Source organism: Pelmatolapia mariae, linkage group LG2 (genome assembly GCF_036321145.2).
Source record: "Pelmatolapia mariae isolate MD_Pm_ZW linkage group LG2, Pm_UMD_F_2, whole genome shotgun sequence".
NCBI classification, from domain to species: Eukaryota; Metazoa; Chordata; class Actinopteri; order Cichliformes; family Cichlidae; genus Pelmatolapia; species Pelmatolapia mariae.
In genome coordinates, this window is record NC_086228.1 from 19,262,244 (window position 1) to 19,281,467 (window position 19,224).

The 19,224-nt window shown below is 38.7% G+C and overlaps 1 protein-coding gene across 1 annotated transcript; it reads left to right on the plus strand.

Annotated features, from left to right (window-relative positions):
- Positions 1-8,438: 8,438 nt before the first annotated feature.
- On the plus strand, positions 8,439-10,153 carry LOC134633847 (uncharacterized). The gene is made up of 5 exons (XM_063482979.1): positions 8,439-8,481; positions 8,669-8,986; positions 9,070-9,423; positions 9,519-9,613; positions 10,034-10,153. Exons 1-5 carry the CDS (start codon positions 8,439-8,441, stop codon positions 10,151-10,153), a joined length of 930 nt encoding a protein of 309 aa, XP_063339049.1.
- The last annotated feature ends 9,071 nt before the right edge of the window (positions 10,154-19,224 follow it).

Here is a 19,224-nt window from a genome sequence, read left to right on the forward strand (position 1 = left end):
TAACAAAATGACAAATCAAAGCAATTATTGTTACAAACATTAATAAACAGCCTTAGTAAAGATGTACCACAGTGCAGTACAGACAACAGTTTACTATCATGCTTTTCTCACTAGCAAAGAATTGCACTTACATGGTGTACAAAGAAGAATCAAAGCAGTCAGTTGTGCGGTCATTGTGGTGCAGCACTCTTATCGCACACTACTGAGCTCCTCTTGCCCAAATGGAAGTTTTAGTCACAAGGTGATGAATATTTTCAGAGCAGAAATCAGTGATTGGCTGAAATATAGGAAATGACCTTCCTCCTGTTTAGGAAACATGTTTTATTGTTTCATTTAGTAACAGATGTATTTCTTTCTTAGTAGCATTTGGTAGATGTGTGAAAGCAATTATCAGTTTATTTATTCTTGATATAGTTAAAGTTAATAAGATAAGATAAGATAAACCTTTATTAGTCCCACATGTGGGAAATGCGTTGGGTCACGGCAGAAAGTGGACAACGCAAAGTTACAAGCAACAAAATTAAGAAAAACAATTGAATAGAATAAGATAAAAAGAATAAAATACTACAGGGTGGGCCATTTATATGGATACACCGTAATAAAATGGGAATGGTCGGTGATATTAAAGTCCTGTTTGTGGCACATATGTGAGGGGGCAAACTCCTCAAGATGGGTGGTGACCATGGTGGCCATTTAGAAGTCAGCCATCTTGGATACAACTTTTGTTTTTTCAATAGGAAGAGGGCCATGTGACACATCAAACTTATTGGTAATGTCACAAGAAAAACAATGGTGTGCTTGGTTTCAACGTAACTTTACTCTTTTCATAATATCACCGATCATTCCCATTTTATTACGGTGTATCCATATAAATGGTCCACCCTGTATATACAATGGAATAAAATACTGTGTTTCATCAGAAAAATTACACTTAGTGGTATTGCACATGTGTGGATGTGTGTGTGTATCTGTCTCTGTGTGTGTGGTCATCTGCAAAGTCTTTGTTGTGGAGTCTGACAGCAGTTGGAAGGAAGAACCTGAGGAATTTCTCCATCCCACATCGTGGGTGCTGCAGCCTGCCACTGAAGGAGCTGCTCAGTGCTGTCAGAGTCTCCTGCATGGGGTGGGAGATGTTGTCCAACAGGGATGACAGCTTAGCCACCATTCTCCTGTCACTCACCACCTCCACTGGGTCCAGAGGGCATCCTAGAACAATCATAATCCCAGCACATGATACAAGCTATTTTTTGTCATAAACTAAAATGTTCCAGTTTACCAGACTTGTATGATTGATGATACAGAAAAGAGATATTTTGAGAGCTACACCACCTGTGGGTTTTAGGGAACGCTTGTAGGCACAGTGACAGGTAAGATGATAAATGTGGGAAACACACTTTTAAATCTTTTTAAGAAACAGAGCTTTATATGTGTCAACTGCCAATAATGTACATCACTGTATTCTAACTGTACAAGTATTAGGTTGCCAAAGTGTATGACAGCTTTCTCATGTTTAACTGAATCATGTTAGAAATACAATCTGTGCTTATAGTCTGAATGTCTGATGTGATTGTGTGTTTTCATCTAAGATTTCAGTGATTCAAAGATACATTCAACTGCCACACTCACAAATGAAGGGTGTGGTAGGCCTCTGACCAACCTCTGAAGCGGTTTCCTCAGAACAGACCTAAGAAGTAACAAACTTCTCAGATTTTTCAAGTCATTGTATTTGTTTGTGACACCATGAAAACAGTCCTCTGAGGTGAGTATAGAGAATGAAGGGTATTATTTCAACCACCTCCCCAACTCTGTATGCTGGTTTTGCGTGTCTCTTCCTGCTTAGGTTACTTATATGCAGACTGGTGTGGGGTACTTTTAACAGTGACAGTTAAGCTCAATCCAGTCTTCTGACTTCACATCTTAATACATCTTCAAAATGCAGCAAACAAATTAACAATTTCACATTGGTTGAATATTCACACATTTCTTTTCTTGTGTCCCTGTGTTGTTAGAACTAGACTAGACTAGGAAAAGGAATATCTGGCCTTGTACTATAATAATACTGATCCCAAATGCGTGACAGAATTTATCATATTTTGGACACCAATTTGTCTCAATACTTAATTACTCATAGTATCCCAAGTCTTAGCTACCACTCTTGTACATGCTTTGTCATAGCATTAAAAGCACAATGGAAACATTACTGCAATTAGTAATGTGAGACAGCATTATATTTAAGGTTTTACCGTCTTAAATATCTTCTGTGAAACTAGCCTCTTTATCTTTGGCTTCATACCATGTCCTAATTCTGCTATCATTTGGATATAGTATCAAGCAAAGATAAAGTGATAGAAGATAAAGACAGGAACTTAATGACAGACTGCAGTTCTGGTAAAGAACTGTATATATTACAATTGTACATGTGTCCGCCACAACTTTAGATGGACACATGGGTTTTCATAACACTAAAACAGCCGATCTCTTGATTTTAAAAAAAAGTGTTTAAAGATATACATTCAGATGAATAAAGGTTCTTGCTGGTCTCACAGCACTTTCTAAAGGCCCTTCACATTTCTCTCAAGAGAAGAATGCGCAAACCCACATGCAACAGCAACACTGACAGACAAAGGTTGTGGTGGGCCATTTCTCCATCCTTTGACCAACCACTGAAGCTGTTTACTCACAACAGAACTAACTGTTAACTTGAACTGGATAGGAAGTGAGAGAAGAGTCATGAGACTTAAGCAAGCTACTTTTAGATGAATTATATAATAATTTGGACAAGCTGCCTGTCCATCGCTGTTCTAAGCCAGTCATGTTGGACACAAACCTCATCAGGGCTTCAAACCTGTAATTTGTAATTTGACCAACATTTTAAAAGTCGTACCTTTACCACATAGGCCAGGAGGAACAATTGATTTGCACCTCCCCTCTTATACCGGCTACTATGAAAACACAGAAAACACAGGAAAGTGTGATAACAATGGTCACATATGACTGAGAAGGTGGATCTCTATCCTTCCCTGTTTAACTCTTTAATTCCCTTTGTAAGCTTTTTTGTTATACTCATGACGATTACATATTGTCATCCCACTTTTTAAAATGTTTTAGAATAGTGGTGCAAGACCATCTTCTTTAGATTACATTAGAGAATGAGACAGAAAGAAAAGCCCCTCACATCTTTCTTTGAAGGCCCAACCACAGAAATGCTTAAGTTTCCATCCACTGTTGTTTGTTAGTGATGACTGTGACTTTGTGTTTGCCTCTGTGTGCAAACAATGCTCTGCAAAGAAATATAAGGAAGACATTGCAAAGGTAGTTAAAAAGCTTCTCAAGAGACCTTTTGTCTTCCTTTGTTACGTGCAAAACAAAGATCACTAGCGTTAGCTGAAACTGAAGAGCTGAAGCAGTTTAGTACCACTGTTTTGAGACAACAATTGCATTGTCAGACTAACATTTACCCTAATTAGACCATTACAGAAAGTGTTCTGTGTCTGGTGTTTGTTTATATACTTTTTCATCTGCTTTTGTGTCAGAATGTAGTAAAATCACTCTAAGCACACAGAACTGACATCTCAGTTTAAGAAAAATAAATAAATAAATCAACTTCTCAATGCTAATTGAGTTAATTGAGAATGAATTTTAACTGAGAATAAATTCTATGCCCAACTTAAAAAAAGAATTTCATGACATACCAGTTGGTATGATTAATACGATTCTTTGAGATGTAAATATTTATAAATAAATAAAACATGCTAATTAGAATGCAACCACATCCTACATAAGGAGCTTAAGAAGATGTCCACCACTTGCAAGGTAAGTAGCAAGGTGCTAGGTAGTGGACATCTCGCTTTGATGAAGTTTTATTGATTCCATGACTTTTTCAACCTGTTGCTGGAAACTGAAATACTGTAAATACTTAAAAAAAAAACAACAACAACAACAACAAAACTGTTACAGTATAAGAAATAACTACCATTGATACTACACTGAGGGAAAAATCTTCTTGCATGCCGTCTCCAACCCTGACATTCCTCTGCACCTCTGCAGTGGCAGTCACTGCATTCAGCAAGGGCATGTGTTCATAGGGATAGTGATCATAAACCTTACACCTCCAAGCACTGAAGAACTCCTCTATAGGATTCAAAAATAGGGAATATGCTGGGAGGAGCTGCATCATCAAACAAGGGTATACTGCAAACCACTCTTTGACAAGGTGAGAGTGGTGGAACGCCCTATTATCCCAGATAATGACAAAGAGTGCCAGGCCTCAACAGCTTTCTCTCCTCAGGTGTGATTGGGCTCTCATGAAGTGCATTCGGGAATGTTATGAGGTGTTATGTGTTGCATGTGCCAATAGTGGGGATATGGCATCGGACAACCTCACTGGAGATGGCAGCAAACATGGTTATGTTGGCACCCCTCTGTCCTGGAACTGTGAAAGTAACCCTGTACCCAATGAGGTTCCTTCCACGTCTCCTCACTTTGCAGAGATTGAACATAAATGAAGACATGATGTGCCCCCGCAGCTTCAAGCAAAATTACAATGAAAGGGACTCCAGTTGACTTTAACTGCATGATGTGACAAGGCATTACAGTATAGTGGTGTTTCCTTACCTCCACCTATTGGCATCTGGCCTTCTTCAAAACAGCATAGTTCCTTTGAAATCGAACTCTGTAGAGCTGCTTCGTGGCCATATTGTTGTGTCAGTGCTGGTCAGGCTCACGTTGTTGATGTTCCTTAATATGCCCTGAACTGCGATCACTGCTGCCCTGACTTCATGCAGTCGTTTGGCATTGTTTGCCACAACCATTTTCACAACGTCTGCCTCCTGTTCAGCACTGAAAAATTCCCCTCTACCACCAGTGGATTCTATAAAGAATACTTGTAATGTGAATTTGGAATTTGGAAAACAATTACATAAAGTATATCACTGAAGATATTTCTGTATATACTGTACAGCAACATTACCTGTTCTCTAATGGATCCAAAAGCATTTCTGTTTAGAACAGGTTGTACTCTTTGTTCAGCCCCTCTAAGTGAAAGGCCATGATTGATAACTTGATCAATAACAGTTGCCCAAATTACATCTGAAACTTAAGCCCTTCCAACTACACCTCCAGCCCGCACATGGACTCCTCTTCCCATCTACCTATTACTATCACTCTCATTTCCCTTAGACCTCCTCCATCCATGCTGATGAAGAACAACACAGATATGGCACCTTTTAAGGCCCGCAGACTGATTGTTAACTGAAGGAGTGTATGAAGGAGTGTCAAATAGGTGCTTCAGTGATTTTATACTGATCTCGGTCGTTTCTAATACTCAGAAATAAGTGATTTCTGTTTCATTACTACAGCTATAAGAGTGGGGTTTGGACTGCTTCAATGACATCTGTGTTAACTGTTTCGCAAAAGGGTGGAGAATTGTGTCTATCAATTGAGAAAGGGTTAACAAATTTGCAAGAGGTGTCTTCTGCTCTGCTGAGATAGTGATGATGATCCCAGTTTCCCAGTTTCTTTATCCAGGTCAAAGCAATCAAGAAAAACTGTAACGATCATGAACCTGACCTCACAGCCCATTGTTCATTCAGTGGTGCTAGTTCCAGTCATTATATAAAGGTACTGTTTTTAAGACTGGGGAAACCTGCAATCAGCTGAGTCTGAAAAAGTCACTTGGATGAGTGACAAAATGTTTCTATCACTGCAAACGCTACATCCAGATGAACAGAATAAACTTTCTGGGATTTTCTTACCTGAATGATTGAACATGCATCAAGACAGTAATGTGAAATGCTGATACATTAACATATTTTTATTCTTTTCATGGCTATTGTTTCTAATGATAATGTAGCTATAATAATCCTGCATAGACATGCCAGTATTTTGTGCAATTTGAGCAAGCAGTGAGAAGGTAATGTATCACTTTTTTTTTCTGTACTTCACACATTATAACAGATTGTGAATCATTACATCACTGACATTCTGTTAATACAGTTCAATGAAAAGCTGTGAAAAACACATATGAGCCGCTCTTAATGGGTGATGTACAGATAGAAACATCTATCTGTGATCTGTAGATTTTGTCTGTTTCTTTTTTTTTTTTTCAAATGTTTACACAAAGCTGATTTCAGCAAAATGTTCTTAGTCAATACAAGATACACCATTTGTTAATAGTTTTCTACAACAGGAAAAATCCAGGACATTAAACTATGCTGCTGTTCAGGAGACAATAGTCACTCTCGGAGACTCAGTGACTCTTAAGTGTTCACTGGTCTTAACATATTATTATCTTTGTATGTTCTTGTTTTGCTTTTTCTGTGTGATATTAAAATAACCAAATTGATAGTATTTTAGACTTTCATAATCATTATGGTGGTAGAAAGTTAATCCCTCACCCTCTGGATGATCTTTGTCCTTCAAGCTTGAGTCCTCTACCAGAACCCTAGGAGCTTGAGGCCCCTATGCAGAATCTTAGCTGTTCGTAGGACTGTGCTCATCTGGAAAAAGAACTTAGATGTTGCTTCTGGAATCTACTGGAGCCACTCTCTCAGTTTGAGCATCACTGCACCGAGTGGTCCAGTTAACACGGAGACCACTGTTGCCTTCACTTCCACATTTCTCTAACTATTCTTGAAGCTCTTGGTATTTCCTGAGCTTCATGGGGTCCTTTCTAATGTTGCTATCATTTGATATTGCTACATAGATCACTATAGCCCTTTCCTCTGCTTGCCAACCACTATTATGTCCCGCTGGTTAGCTTTCACAAGTTTGTCTGTTTCTGGAAGTCCCACAGCTTGGTCATTCTGAACGCCTTTGGGGTTGTACCTCATTTTCTAGGCCATGCTCTGCACAAATGGTCCTCTATACTATGCTGGCCCCTTGGTTATGGTGTTCCATCTATAGCCTGCCTGCAAGTATCTTGCACCCTGTTGTTATGTGCTGGATTATCTCATGGGAACAGCCTGCATCTGGTAAACCCGAGCCTCTAATGATCTTGATCTTGTGCTTAAAGTACTTAGATCTTTTGCCTAGAACTTGTTCCTGTGCTGCCGTGATTTGTATCCAGAGATTAGTTTCTTTGTCCAGCCATTGGTACGATCTTCTTTGTCATCCACTTTTTCCACTTGCTGCTTGTCTTTCCACAACGGTTCTTTTTTCATGTGCCTCTTCTTTTGTTGGTTTCTGAAGCCTGAGGTATCACTTAGCACACAATCAGTTGTGACCAACTTTCTTATGTACTCATGGATCTTTCTTTTATCATCTCAGATAGTGTTTCTTTCTGACAGTCATTACTCCTCAGCGTTAGGGTGCTGGATTTGGGATGAAACCCTCCATGCATGTTAAGGAGCTTCCTTGTCTTGAGATCAGTTGCTTATATTTCTTTCTTTGGTCAGCTTATTGTCTCAGCAAGGTTTTTGATGACTGATAGGACTTAGGTATTGATTGGCTGGATTTTGTTCATCCCATTCAGCTGAATCTTCAGAACTTACCTTACTCTCTGCAGGAATTTGACGGTTGAGTCATTCATAGTGGTCTCTTAGTCATTTCTGTTTAACTGTGGAATTCCAAGGTAATAATAGCTATTTTATCTGTGATGCCACCTTCTGTCTTCTAACTGCACAATTGAATTGGACTTCACTCAATGACCACAAAATTTGCTTTATTTTTCCTCCTTCCTCCAAGGGATCTCAAACACTGGATTATAGATGGGAGACAAGAGCCACCTCAACAGGACAATGCTCTGCATCTAGAGGACAAAGGTCACTCTTTCGAGGATGCCATTGTTCACATTTTGGACAGAGAAGATAGATAGTTGACTACTAACAAATTCCTGCAGAGTTGCTGCTTTGTGAAGTTTTTTTTTTTTCATTCATTTCATTTTTTATCATGTGTTTTCTGCAACATGGGTATCTCAACAACTGCTGTGTTATTTGCTATATAATTTGATCCACGACTTACTCATTATCTCTTTTTGTCAAGAGGCTAAATCATCTCATGTGTGTAAGAGGCATTGGTTCAGCTTTGCTCTTCAGCTCTTCTTGAGTTTTGAGGTAGCATTGTTTCTCCCCAGCGAATGATGAGTCTTAAACCTTTGTTTTCAAATGCAAAACATGATATATATCTGTACCTTGCACTACATGCCACAAATAGCAGTGCTGACTGAACTGAGTCCTATTTGAGTGCTCAAGGTTTAAGGAGAAGAATAAAAATCATATAGAGGCAACAGTGTTATTGTTAGGAAAATGGACAGTTGCAACAGAAGATGAAAGAGAGGTGATAGGTTTTGCAAAGCCCAGGATGAGGCAATTGCGACAGGAAATGTAGTTTTGAATCTATTGTGTGTTAACCAATCAGATACCGTCTGACCTAAAACAACCATCTTGCCTCCTCCACTCACTGAAATACCAGTGAGGTCTCCAACAGAAAGCACTGTCAAGATGATCATCTTATGGATTACATTGTTTTTAATTCACCAAGGATGTAAGTGCTTTTTTAAATTTGTCTAAAAATGTTCTTAAGAATTTACTTGTCAAATAGATGCATATAAATTGCTGTAAAAATAGTTTTGCACTTATAAGTTACCTTGCACTACATGTACCTTGCGTGTAGTGCAAGTTACAGATATATATCAAACAAGATTTTATTTTTCTGCTTTCTCTTAATTCAGATACTTTAGTTCCAGTGAAAACTGTTCAGCTTGGTGAACCAGCGATTGTAACATGTGCTATACCCAAAGAGCTCAGCAGTAGAGGAGTCCACTGGTACAAGCAGAGTTTTGGGGAAACTCTGAAGTTAATAGTGACAGTATTCAAATCTACAGAACCTACTTTTGGTCCTGAATTTACTAGTTTGAAATTTGACATAGGTGATGATTTTGCCAGCCTGACCATTTTGAAAGCAGATCAAGATGATGAGGGAATCTATCACTGTGCAAATACAGAAAGGATTGGAGTTAAATGGAGTGGGACGTATTTGTTGGTAAAAGGTAATAAACTGACATACTTTTAAAAAGTTTGAAATTGTTTTAAAACATGTTTTGAAAAAAAAACATTATTTTTTATTACACAGGAAACACTCAGAGGACATCAAACTATACAGTTAGTCAGCTGCTGATAGAATCAAACCCAGTTCGTTCAGGAGACACTATGACTCTTCAGTGTTCAGTCTTCTCTGAGTCTGACAAGACATGTCCAGGAGGTCTCAGTATTCTCTGGTTTAGAGCTGGAGCAAATCAAGCTCATCCCAACATCATCTACACTGACACAAACAACTATAATGTGTGTGAGAAAAATTCTGACACTCAGGATAGATGTGTTTTTCAGTTCTCTAAAAATGTCAGCTCCTCTGATGCTGGGACCTACTACTGTGCTGTGGCCACATGTGGGGAAATATTATTTGGAAATGGAATTACACTGGAACTTGGTATGATTTTCTATTTAAAAACTGGAATTTCTGCTCACAAAATCAGCATGAGTGATAAAGGTTTTTGAGAACTTTTTGTTTGTTTGTTTTTGTAGAATCAACCGAGTCAGTATTCATTCAGAGCACGATATTAATAGTTTGTTTGGCTATTTCTGTCATTGGAAATGCGTTCCTCATCTTCAACCAACAAGTATGTAAATCACATAGAGGTAAGCATTATAAAAAGTAAATCATTTATTCATTTTATATACAATATCATAAGTTCTACAGAAGAACCATGAATAGAATCTTCAAAAATTGAGTTCTTTATAGTGGTTAGTAATTAATCAGTCTAATATATTTTATTAGAACAATGTACTTCTATGCATGGGATTTTTAGGTTCTAAGTCAAATGACACAGTTAAGTTTATTTCTCTGTTTATTTATTGATTATTATTATTCTTAGGAAATGAAGGTGCTTTATCAGATATACAAACTGAAACCTCGCACCAACTTGTAAGTAATAATAATTATTGGTGTTAAAAGATGTGACAATTGTTTTTCTATCTATCTAACTCCATCTCAATTATATAACTTTATTTTTATATAACTGTTTTTAACTACGACACAGACTGAAGAAGCTGATGATGAACTAAACTACGCTGCACTGAATTTCTCTGAAAGAAAAACAAGAGGAAAACGGAAGAGAGAGGGTGCTGAAGATACTGTCTACTCTCAAGTTAAACGCTGATGCCAGTAACAATGTTGTGGAAGATTTCTTTTTTTTATATTGATCACATGTTTTAACCATATCACTTTAGTAATTGTAGAATCACATTTTCACCAGTTGTATGCATGTGCACCACAAGTGGGCCTTATGCTCTATCACACATATATACACACGCAGTGGGGCCATTGTAAGTTCATGGGAGATGTTAAACAGATAGTGAGACTCCTTCTTATCAGGGATGTAAATCTCTAGGTGACAGCTAGGCAGAAAACAGAGTTGTAATTCTTTACCTCTCTCTCTCCCTCTCTCTTTGAAGAAAAGGTATAGGCCTGTGAGATGGGGCAACATGTAGGAGTCGTGGATTGTCTTTGTCTGTTTGTATATAAGATGTGAGGGTGAAGAATAGAATAGAATAGAATAGAATAATCCTTTAATTGTCCCACAAGGGGAAATTTGGTTGTAACAGCAGCCAAAAAGACACATATACAAACAAACAGTACACAGGACACAGAACAGAAACATACACAATTTTTCTTACATATTTACATTAAGGACAATGGTTACTATATACAGAGAGTACTGTACAGTTATTAAATTAAATAAAAATAACTACAGATAAGAGGCAAACCAGGTTGTAGTGCGAATCGGTTAATTACCTTATGGCAGTTACAGCGCAGATGTAAACATCTATGTTTGTTGGGAGCAGTTCTGATTGTACAGTCTGACAGCTGCAGGGAGGAAGGACCTGCGGAAACGCTCCTTCATGCATCTATGATGCAGCAGTCTGTCACTGAAGGAGCTCTGCAGTTCAGCAACATTTACATACATGGGGTGGGAGGGTCTGTCCATCAGAGATGTTATTTTGGCCAGAGTCTGCTTAGGTGTTTGACCAGTCTCTCCATATTGCAATATGTTATTAAACTCACTTCAAATCATGCTCACCAAGGTGTTTGCGGGTTTATTTAAAATTTCCACGACAATCCCCTGAAATTTAAATTAAAACTGATGTTTGATATTGAAATAGATTCTATATTTATGACCCTTTAGTCATGCTATTTTTTTTTTCTTCTCTTCACTAAATATTAACTGTTAACAGTTTATTTGCTTCATTACTGACTGGCTCTCAAAGCCAGAAATTTAGTTTTGTCACATTTCTTGAATCCCTGATTTTAAACTGTATTCAATGATTGTCCTACTTTTTGTAATTAAAAATATATTTTTGAGGTCTCAGATGCATTTTTTCTCTTTTTAATGCAAGACATTACAAGAAAAAATACATTATTTTATAAAGTGATAATTTTTGAGATTTGGAGTTGTTTTGCTTCCAAGATATTTTATTTCTAAAAGGAACAATCCAAAACAAACATTTTAGTGCTTATTTTCCTATATTTTCTGTATTTGGACAAATTCTATACAATATTTATTGTTATATCTCATCTACATCTTTAAAATAACAATTTAGAAAGCCTTTAATGCAAAAGAAAATGCGATTATGTAAGCAATAACTTTGCTTATAGAAATATGGTTGGTATTGATTTTAGAAACAATATTACAATGCAGTTTTGTCACATCAGACGCCAGGTGAGTGGACTCAAAAGGCGGATTTCACTAAACAAGTTTGAAGAGTTTATTTACTAGAAGAATACACATTTTTCCCAACACTTACATTTATTTAAATTTACTTGAGTACAGTTATGCAGTCAAGTTCTATAGAATCTTGCTAATTACCTACTAATTTTATACAGGTGTGTTGCAGCAGAGACACATGTAAGAGAGTAAGGATACCGGCCCTCGAGGACTGGGGTTTGATACCCCTGCCATAGATCCAAACAGGGGGAAAGCTCATAGGCAAACAAACAGTAAACATGAAATGGTAACAGAATGACATGATAAGGAACTGAAACAAACTGAGATAATAAAAACACAAGAGGAGGTAAGGGGAGAGTGGAGACACAATGGTAACTATACACAGGTGAAGTAAATCTAAACAAGGCATGGAGTAAACTAAGAACAAGGCAAAGGACACATGGGTATCAGAATCAACACTAACAGGGTGACAGAGACTTAACTAGTCACAGGGAACACAGGAGAGACAGTGTAAAGTAAAATTAGGATTACAAGCAAACTACAACAGATTTTAGAAGCAAAACTAAGTCTAAGAAGACCAGAGAATATAAGATAAGAACATGAACCAGGAGATATCTGCTAAGAGATAAGAATACAAACCTTAAAGTGCTGTAAACGATAAATGGAAATACTAAACAACAGAACTTGACAGTACAAACTCAAATGAATTGGTCGAAGATCCAGAATCATAACAGGAATAATACAACACGAACTTGGAAAAATTATTCATTTATTGATATTTATTCCAGAGAATATGTGATAACTACTAAAAAAAACTAAACTAATTTAAATGTGTACTTCAGTATGTGAGACCTGAATATGGTTTTGTGCACAAGCTGCAACCTCCGTGGCCGAAGTGAAGAAATAAAATGTTTTTACTCTCAACTTGAGGCTGAATTCAAAAGTGATTCTGCAGGAGCAGCTCATAGGCAAGCACCCTGGTAGTGGGACAGGCCTGAGAAGCCATGGTAAAACAGAACCAAATAATGACTGTCCACGACTGCCTATCACTTGCAGGTGTGGTAAGTATTCAATGCTTTGTGAATCAAGTGAAGGTCATATCTGATTTCCAAAACTCATTTTAGCAACTTGAAACAATGCTTCTCTGACAGGGAAAAGGACCTGAGATTTTGGTTGAAAGACATTGGCCAGATATAATTGGGCTCACTTCAATTCACAGCTGCCCTGAGTGAGAGGCATCAAGCAAAAGCATGTATACTTGTACTTTGGTCCCTCGTTTATCGCGGGAGTTACATTCTAAAAATAACCCGCGATAGGTGAAATCCGTGAAGTAGCCAGCTTTATTTTTTTTACAATTATTATAGATGTTTTAAGGTTGTTAAACCATCACTACACACTTTTTACACTTTTCTCAGACAGGGATGAACATTTGCACATTTTTCTCTCTTGTTTAAACAATCTCAAAGTTCAAACCTTTGAAAAAAACAAATAAGACAAAAAAAACAATAAGTCCAGTATTATAGAATGAAACCAAAGATCAAACCCTGTTTTTAGGTCCAGAACATGGAAACAGTGCAGCTGCGAGAGAATTCTACTTTAATGAATCAATGGTACAGAAGTGGAGGAAGCAAAAAGAATGAGTTGAGTAAAGTTTGACTTATCTGACTGTTTTGTTTCGCTTAATGTGCCTTATGGTCCGAAAAATGCGGTAACTATACCTTTCTTTAGCATGCCCAGAAGTCCAACTTTTTGTGCGATGGTTAGCATCTTCCTCTGCCTTTTGGGTGCTACCGCATGTGCCTTTCATGGTGCAAAACATTTCGTCGACATTGTTGTGTTTGTTGGGGAGAAAACTTACAAACATACAGTACAGCACTTCAGAGTCACACTGCTAGCAATCAAAGATTTATGTAAATTTGACAAGCTGAACACATTCTGTAGTGTACAGGAGACGGCACGTAGGAGATTGATTGACAATGGTCTACAGCCAATCAGGACGAAGAACACAATGCTCTGTTAAAAAAAAAAAAGCATACAAAATTGCACCAAAAAAAATCTGTGAAAAAGCGAGGATGCGAAAGGTGAACCGAGTTATAGGGACCACTGTATTCCCATAGTTCAGTGGCTCTGAGTTGAGATCTTATCGACGAGAGTTTCTTTCCTGCACCTTGTGGTCAGATAACAGTTCGTAAATACATTGGTACGAAGCGTCACGTAAATGTGGTATCATGCCAGTTGTGACTATTTATTGTATGCCTGTAAAAAACAAGATACTATTATTCAGTAGTCTTTTAGGACTGGAGTCTAACTTTATTAACTTGCTCTAAACCATTAGCATGTCTGTTAAAGAAATACTTGGCTCAACAGAGCTCTGACTTTTTGTCAGCCTGGCCATGGGTGCTGAAGAGAAACCTAGGGTTGCTCCTATTTTCTTCAATCGGTGATAAATAGTAAGATGTTCAAGCATTATGGACAGTTGTTTTTTTTATAAAGCAACAAACTATGTTCCAAATTAGTGAGATGCCATTTCCTCTCAAAGTTATGAGTTATACGAAAGAGTAAAGTACTTCTTTTGTAATATATTTTTGTTCAGGTTCAAGGTTCTTTATTTGTCACATGCATAGTTATACAAGTATAACACACAGTGAAATGTAACCTGACACGCTCCTTGACTTGTGCAAAATGGGGGTGGGGGAGGGGGGGGGGGGGTAGAGGAAGAACATTATATATATAATATATAATATATTGTTGGCCTTTTCATGGCTTTATTTGACAGGGAAAGTGAAAACTGACAGGAAAGCAAAGGGAGACATGGAGTATTGGGCTGCAGGTCAAGTCAAACCCAGGCCGGCCAGTCCCAGCCATGTGACACATGGTCACCCGATTATCCCAGCAGCTAAACCGGCGTCAAGTACTTCTGATTTGATGCATTTTGTTTTGTTTTTCCAAAGAAGCCAAAGTCTCCAGAGTTGTATGCAGCGGGGATATTAATGAGATAACTGACTTCTGTGAAAGTACAGGGTGGGCCATTTATATGGATACACTGTAATAAAATGGGAATGGTTGGTGATATTAAAGTCCTGTTTGTGGGACATTAGTATATGTGAGGGGGCAAACTCCTCAAGATGGGTGGTGACCATGGTGGCCATCTAGAAGTCGGCCATCTTGGATAAAACTTTTGTTTTTTCAATAGGAAGAGGGCCATGTGACACATCAAACTTATTGGTAATGTCACAAGAAAAACAATGGTGTGCTTGGTTTCAACATAACTTTATTCTTTCATGAGTTATTTACAAGTTTCTCTTTGTTCACAGCCATTGACATGTCAAAGAGGTTAACACGTGAGGAGCGGATCGAAATTGTGTTGATATCTGGTGAACGCAGTAACCGGGTCATTGCAGCAGATTTCAATGCAAGACACCCTACGAGACCACCCATCTCCCATGCTACAGTTAGCAAACTGCTTGCTAAGTGTCGTAAAACTGGTTCAGTTTTGGATTTGCCAAAATGTGGACGCAAGAAAACTGTCACTAATGAAGAAACATCAGTGGCTGTCCTAGCTTCATTCAGCAAGAGCCCATAGCGTAGCACTCGCCGCATGTCACTGGAGAGTGGCATTAGTCTTACATCCCTTCGGCGGATATTAGCTACTCACAAATGGCACCCTTACAAACTCCAGCTACTGCAGCATCTCAACGAGGATGACCCAGATCGGCGCACAGAATTTGCAGAATGGGCAAAACAAAAATTGGAACAGGACCCTCAGTTCACGCAGAAGATTTTGTTCAGTGATGAGGCAAACTCTTATGTGAATGGTGAAGTTAACAAACAAAATGTCATGGTCCTGGGTCGAGCGACCCAGTGTTTGAGTTTATGTGTCTTTTGTATTCATTTGTGCCTTAGCTTAGTTCACCTTGTTAATTTCTAGATTACCCTGTAGTCCTGTTTCTTAGTTGTTTATGTCATCTCCCCCCGTACTCAGTCTCCCTGGTTCGTGCGTCTACCTGTCATGCGTCATGTCTGTGTGGTTATGTTTAGTTCATGTCATGCCTAGTCTCCATGTTTCCTGTTTTACTTTGAAAGTCTGTATTCAATGTCAGTGTATTTAGTTTCGCCTCTCCTGTCCTGTCGTTAGGTTCATGTGTGTCAGCTGTGCTCCCATGTGTGGCCACTTCCCCTGATCATCCCTCATGTGTATTTAGTCTCGGTGTTTCATGCAGTCTGTGTCGCGTCGTCTGTGTTCCCACCTCCATGTTTTCACGGTCAGTCTTTGCAGTTATCACCATAGTCCCTGAGTCTTCTTAGTTTGTCACAGTACTGGTTTTCCCAGTTTAGTTATAGTCTAGTTTAGCCACGCTATCCCTGCTTTGTTTGTACACTCTGTCTTCAGCCATAATAAAGGCTCGCCTTCTGTTAAGTTCACTCCCGTCTACTCTCTTGTGTACGCACCTGGGTCCATCACACACACCACCACACGGCCTGTCTCCGCAGACCGTGACACAAAACCACCGCTATTGGTCTGACACTAACCCACATTGGATGGATCCCTCCAAGACTGTTGGAACAACAAAAGTGATGGTTTGGTGTGGTATATGGGGTACAACGATAGTGGGTCCATTCTTCATCAATGGAAACCTCAAGGCCACTGGATATTTGAAATTGCTACATGATGATGTGTTTATGCACTGAAGCTGGCACGTTCCCTGAGTTTTTCCAGCAAGATGGTGCACCACCACATTATGGGTGCCAGGTCCGAGCATTCCTAGATGAACAGTTTCCTGGAAAGTGGATTGGTCCTCGTGGGCCAGTTGAATGGCCCCCAAGGTCTCCCGATCTGACCCCTTTAGACTTTTATCTTTGGGGTCATCTGAAGGCAATTGTCTATGGTGTGAAGATACGAGATGTGCAGCACCTGAAACTACGGCTACTGGATGCCTGTGCTGGCATTTCTCCTGCGGTGTTGCTATCAGTGTGTGAAGAGTGGGAGAAGAGGGTTGCACTGACAATCCAACACAATGGGCAGCACATTGAACACATTTTATAAGTGGTGAGAAACTTGTAAATAACTCATGAAAGAATAAAGTTATGTTGAAACCAAGCACACCATTGTTTTTCTTGTGACATTACCAATAAGTTTGATGTGTCACATGGCCCTCTTCCTATTGAAAAAACAAAAGTTGTATCCAAGATGGCCGACTTCTAAATGGCCACCATGGTCACCACCCATCTTGAGGAGTTTGCCCCCTCACATATACTAATGTGCCACAAACAGGACTTTAATATAATCAACCATTCCCATTTTATTACGGTGTATCCATATAAATGGCCCACCCTGTAGAGTTTAGACAGCTGCTTTACACTGTGTTGGCACATGGTACTGAAGGAAGTAACAGTAGAGCACATACATTCTGAATTTAGTTACATTACTTTCAGAAACCAAAAAACATCTAAAATTATAAAATTGTCTATAAAATTTGTTAAAATGATTAGACATAAGAGGGGTTTCAGGGAACACTATTAATTGTTCACTGTAAAAGCAAGTGAACAAGATCCAGAGTAAGATTAAAATGTGGGTAAGCTCTTTTACACTTTGAAAGGAGCCGTTTGAGCCCAAAATTAGATGAAATGCTGTGTCGAAGCTGCCATTTTTGGTATCTATATGGATATTAAAATCACTCACAATAATTACTTTTATGAACTGAGTACTAAATTAGATAAAAATATCAGATAAATCAGAGAGAAGCTTTGAGTAAGAGCCAGAGGGATGATACATAACAACAAATAAAAGTGTTTTTTGAGTTTTCCATTTAGGATGGACAGGGCTGAGAGTTAGGCTTTCAAATGAATTAAAACTCTGTCTGGGTCTTTGGTTGATTGGTGGGGTGGAAGATTGTTGCCACTCCTCCTTGGCATGTTGCGTTAAGGATTCTGTTAGTATGACTCAGGGATATTGATTAATTTAAATGAAATGAGGATGATAAAGATAGACTAGAGAAGGTTTGGGCATCTGTTTAGGATGTCACATGAGGTGTTTCAGGCAGATCCTATTGAAAGGACACTTACAATTTGACATCCCTGTGTAGACTGTTTGTCTTGACACTCAGATCCAAATAAAAGGAAGAAAACTGACAAATGGTTCGAGGGTTTATACTTTAAGAGCTCTTTGGAGCACACAAGTAGGGATGGGTATTGATAAGATTTTCACGATTCCGATTCCATTTTCGATTCTGTTTAACAATTCGATTCTTTATCGATTCTCTTATCGATTCTTTTTTTTTTAAAAAGGAGAACACTAAGGTCGATTAGCTTAGAACTTTGTTTTATATCTTCTCTTTGAACAAGTTAGAAATTTAGGAGTAACATGGCCTTACAAACCCAACAGTGAGATCTTAAGAGATCCACAGCCTACGGCTCTTCAATGGGGTGTCACAGGGTCCCCGGGGAAAAAAATTGTAAATGTAAAATAATAAAATAAATATTCTTCTGTAGCAATAACAAAGTATAACATAAATTATTCTGTAGCAATTACACAAGAATATCCAGTAATGTCCCTGCCTACAATTAAACACATTCACTTACCGAAAATTGGGGGCATCTGCTGTGGCAAATGGGTGCAAGCCTTTTACCACAAACTTAGTCACTGCTCGGTGACATTCGTCTATCCTGGCCTGAAAGGAGACGCAGACTGCAGCAAGAACTGCCAGCCGGACTCTGTCTGTCTCTCTCATTATGGTCACCTAAATGCACAGTAATGGCAGGTTTTGTAATAAGGCAGATCGCGCTAACATAATATGCACTGTTAGTTGATTATTTACCTGCCGCATTAACGGGAGAGGACGTGCAAACGTTACCGCTGCTGCTGGGTTGAGATTCACGAGTCCGGAGCGGAATTAAAAACACGACATTCATTTAAGGTTATCGCGTGTTTTGTGAGCAAATGCTTTTGCATATTCGTAGTGTTTCCACCCCTAAATGGAATATCTACTTTGCAAGTATTGCAAGTTGCCCTGTTGTCATCCGTTCTGTATGTAGTATGACCAAACTTTTGAGCGTTTGAGCCGCCATGTTTCCTGCCAGGTAAATGACGCTCTGCAACGTGGTGACGTCATTCGGGGCGACTGGAATCGATAAGGGAATCATTTGCAAAAATGGCAAACAATTCCAAGGAATTAAAACAGTGGGAACCGGTTCTCAACAAGAACCGGTTTTCGATACCCATCCCTACACACAAGTTGCAAATAGTTGGTCCACTGATGGATTGGTTAGCACTGTTTCCTCACAGCAAGATGGCTTATAGTTCAAGTCCTTGCTGAGGCCTTTCTGTGTGGTGTATCCATGATCTCTCTTTGCATGCATGGGTTTCCTCCAAGTACGCCAACTTCCTCCTGCAATCAAAAGACATCCAAGTTAGTTGAATTGGTAATTCTAAATTGGCAAATAAAGTACTTTAAGTGTATAGAATAAAATGCTATATAAATGTATGATTAAAATGACATCTTCTAAAG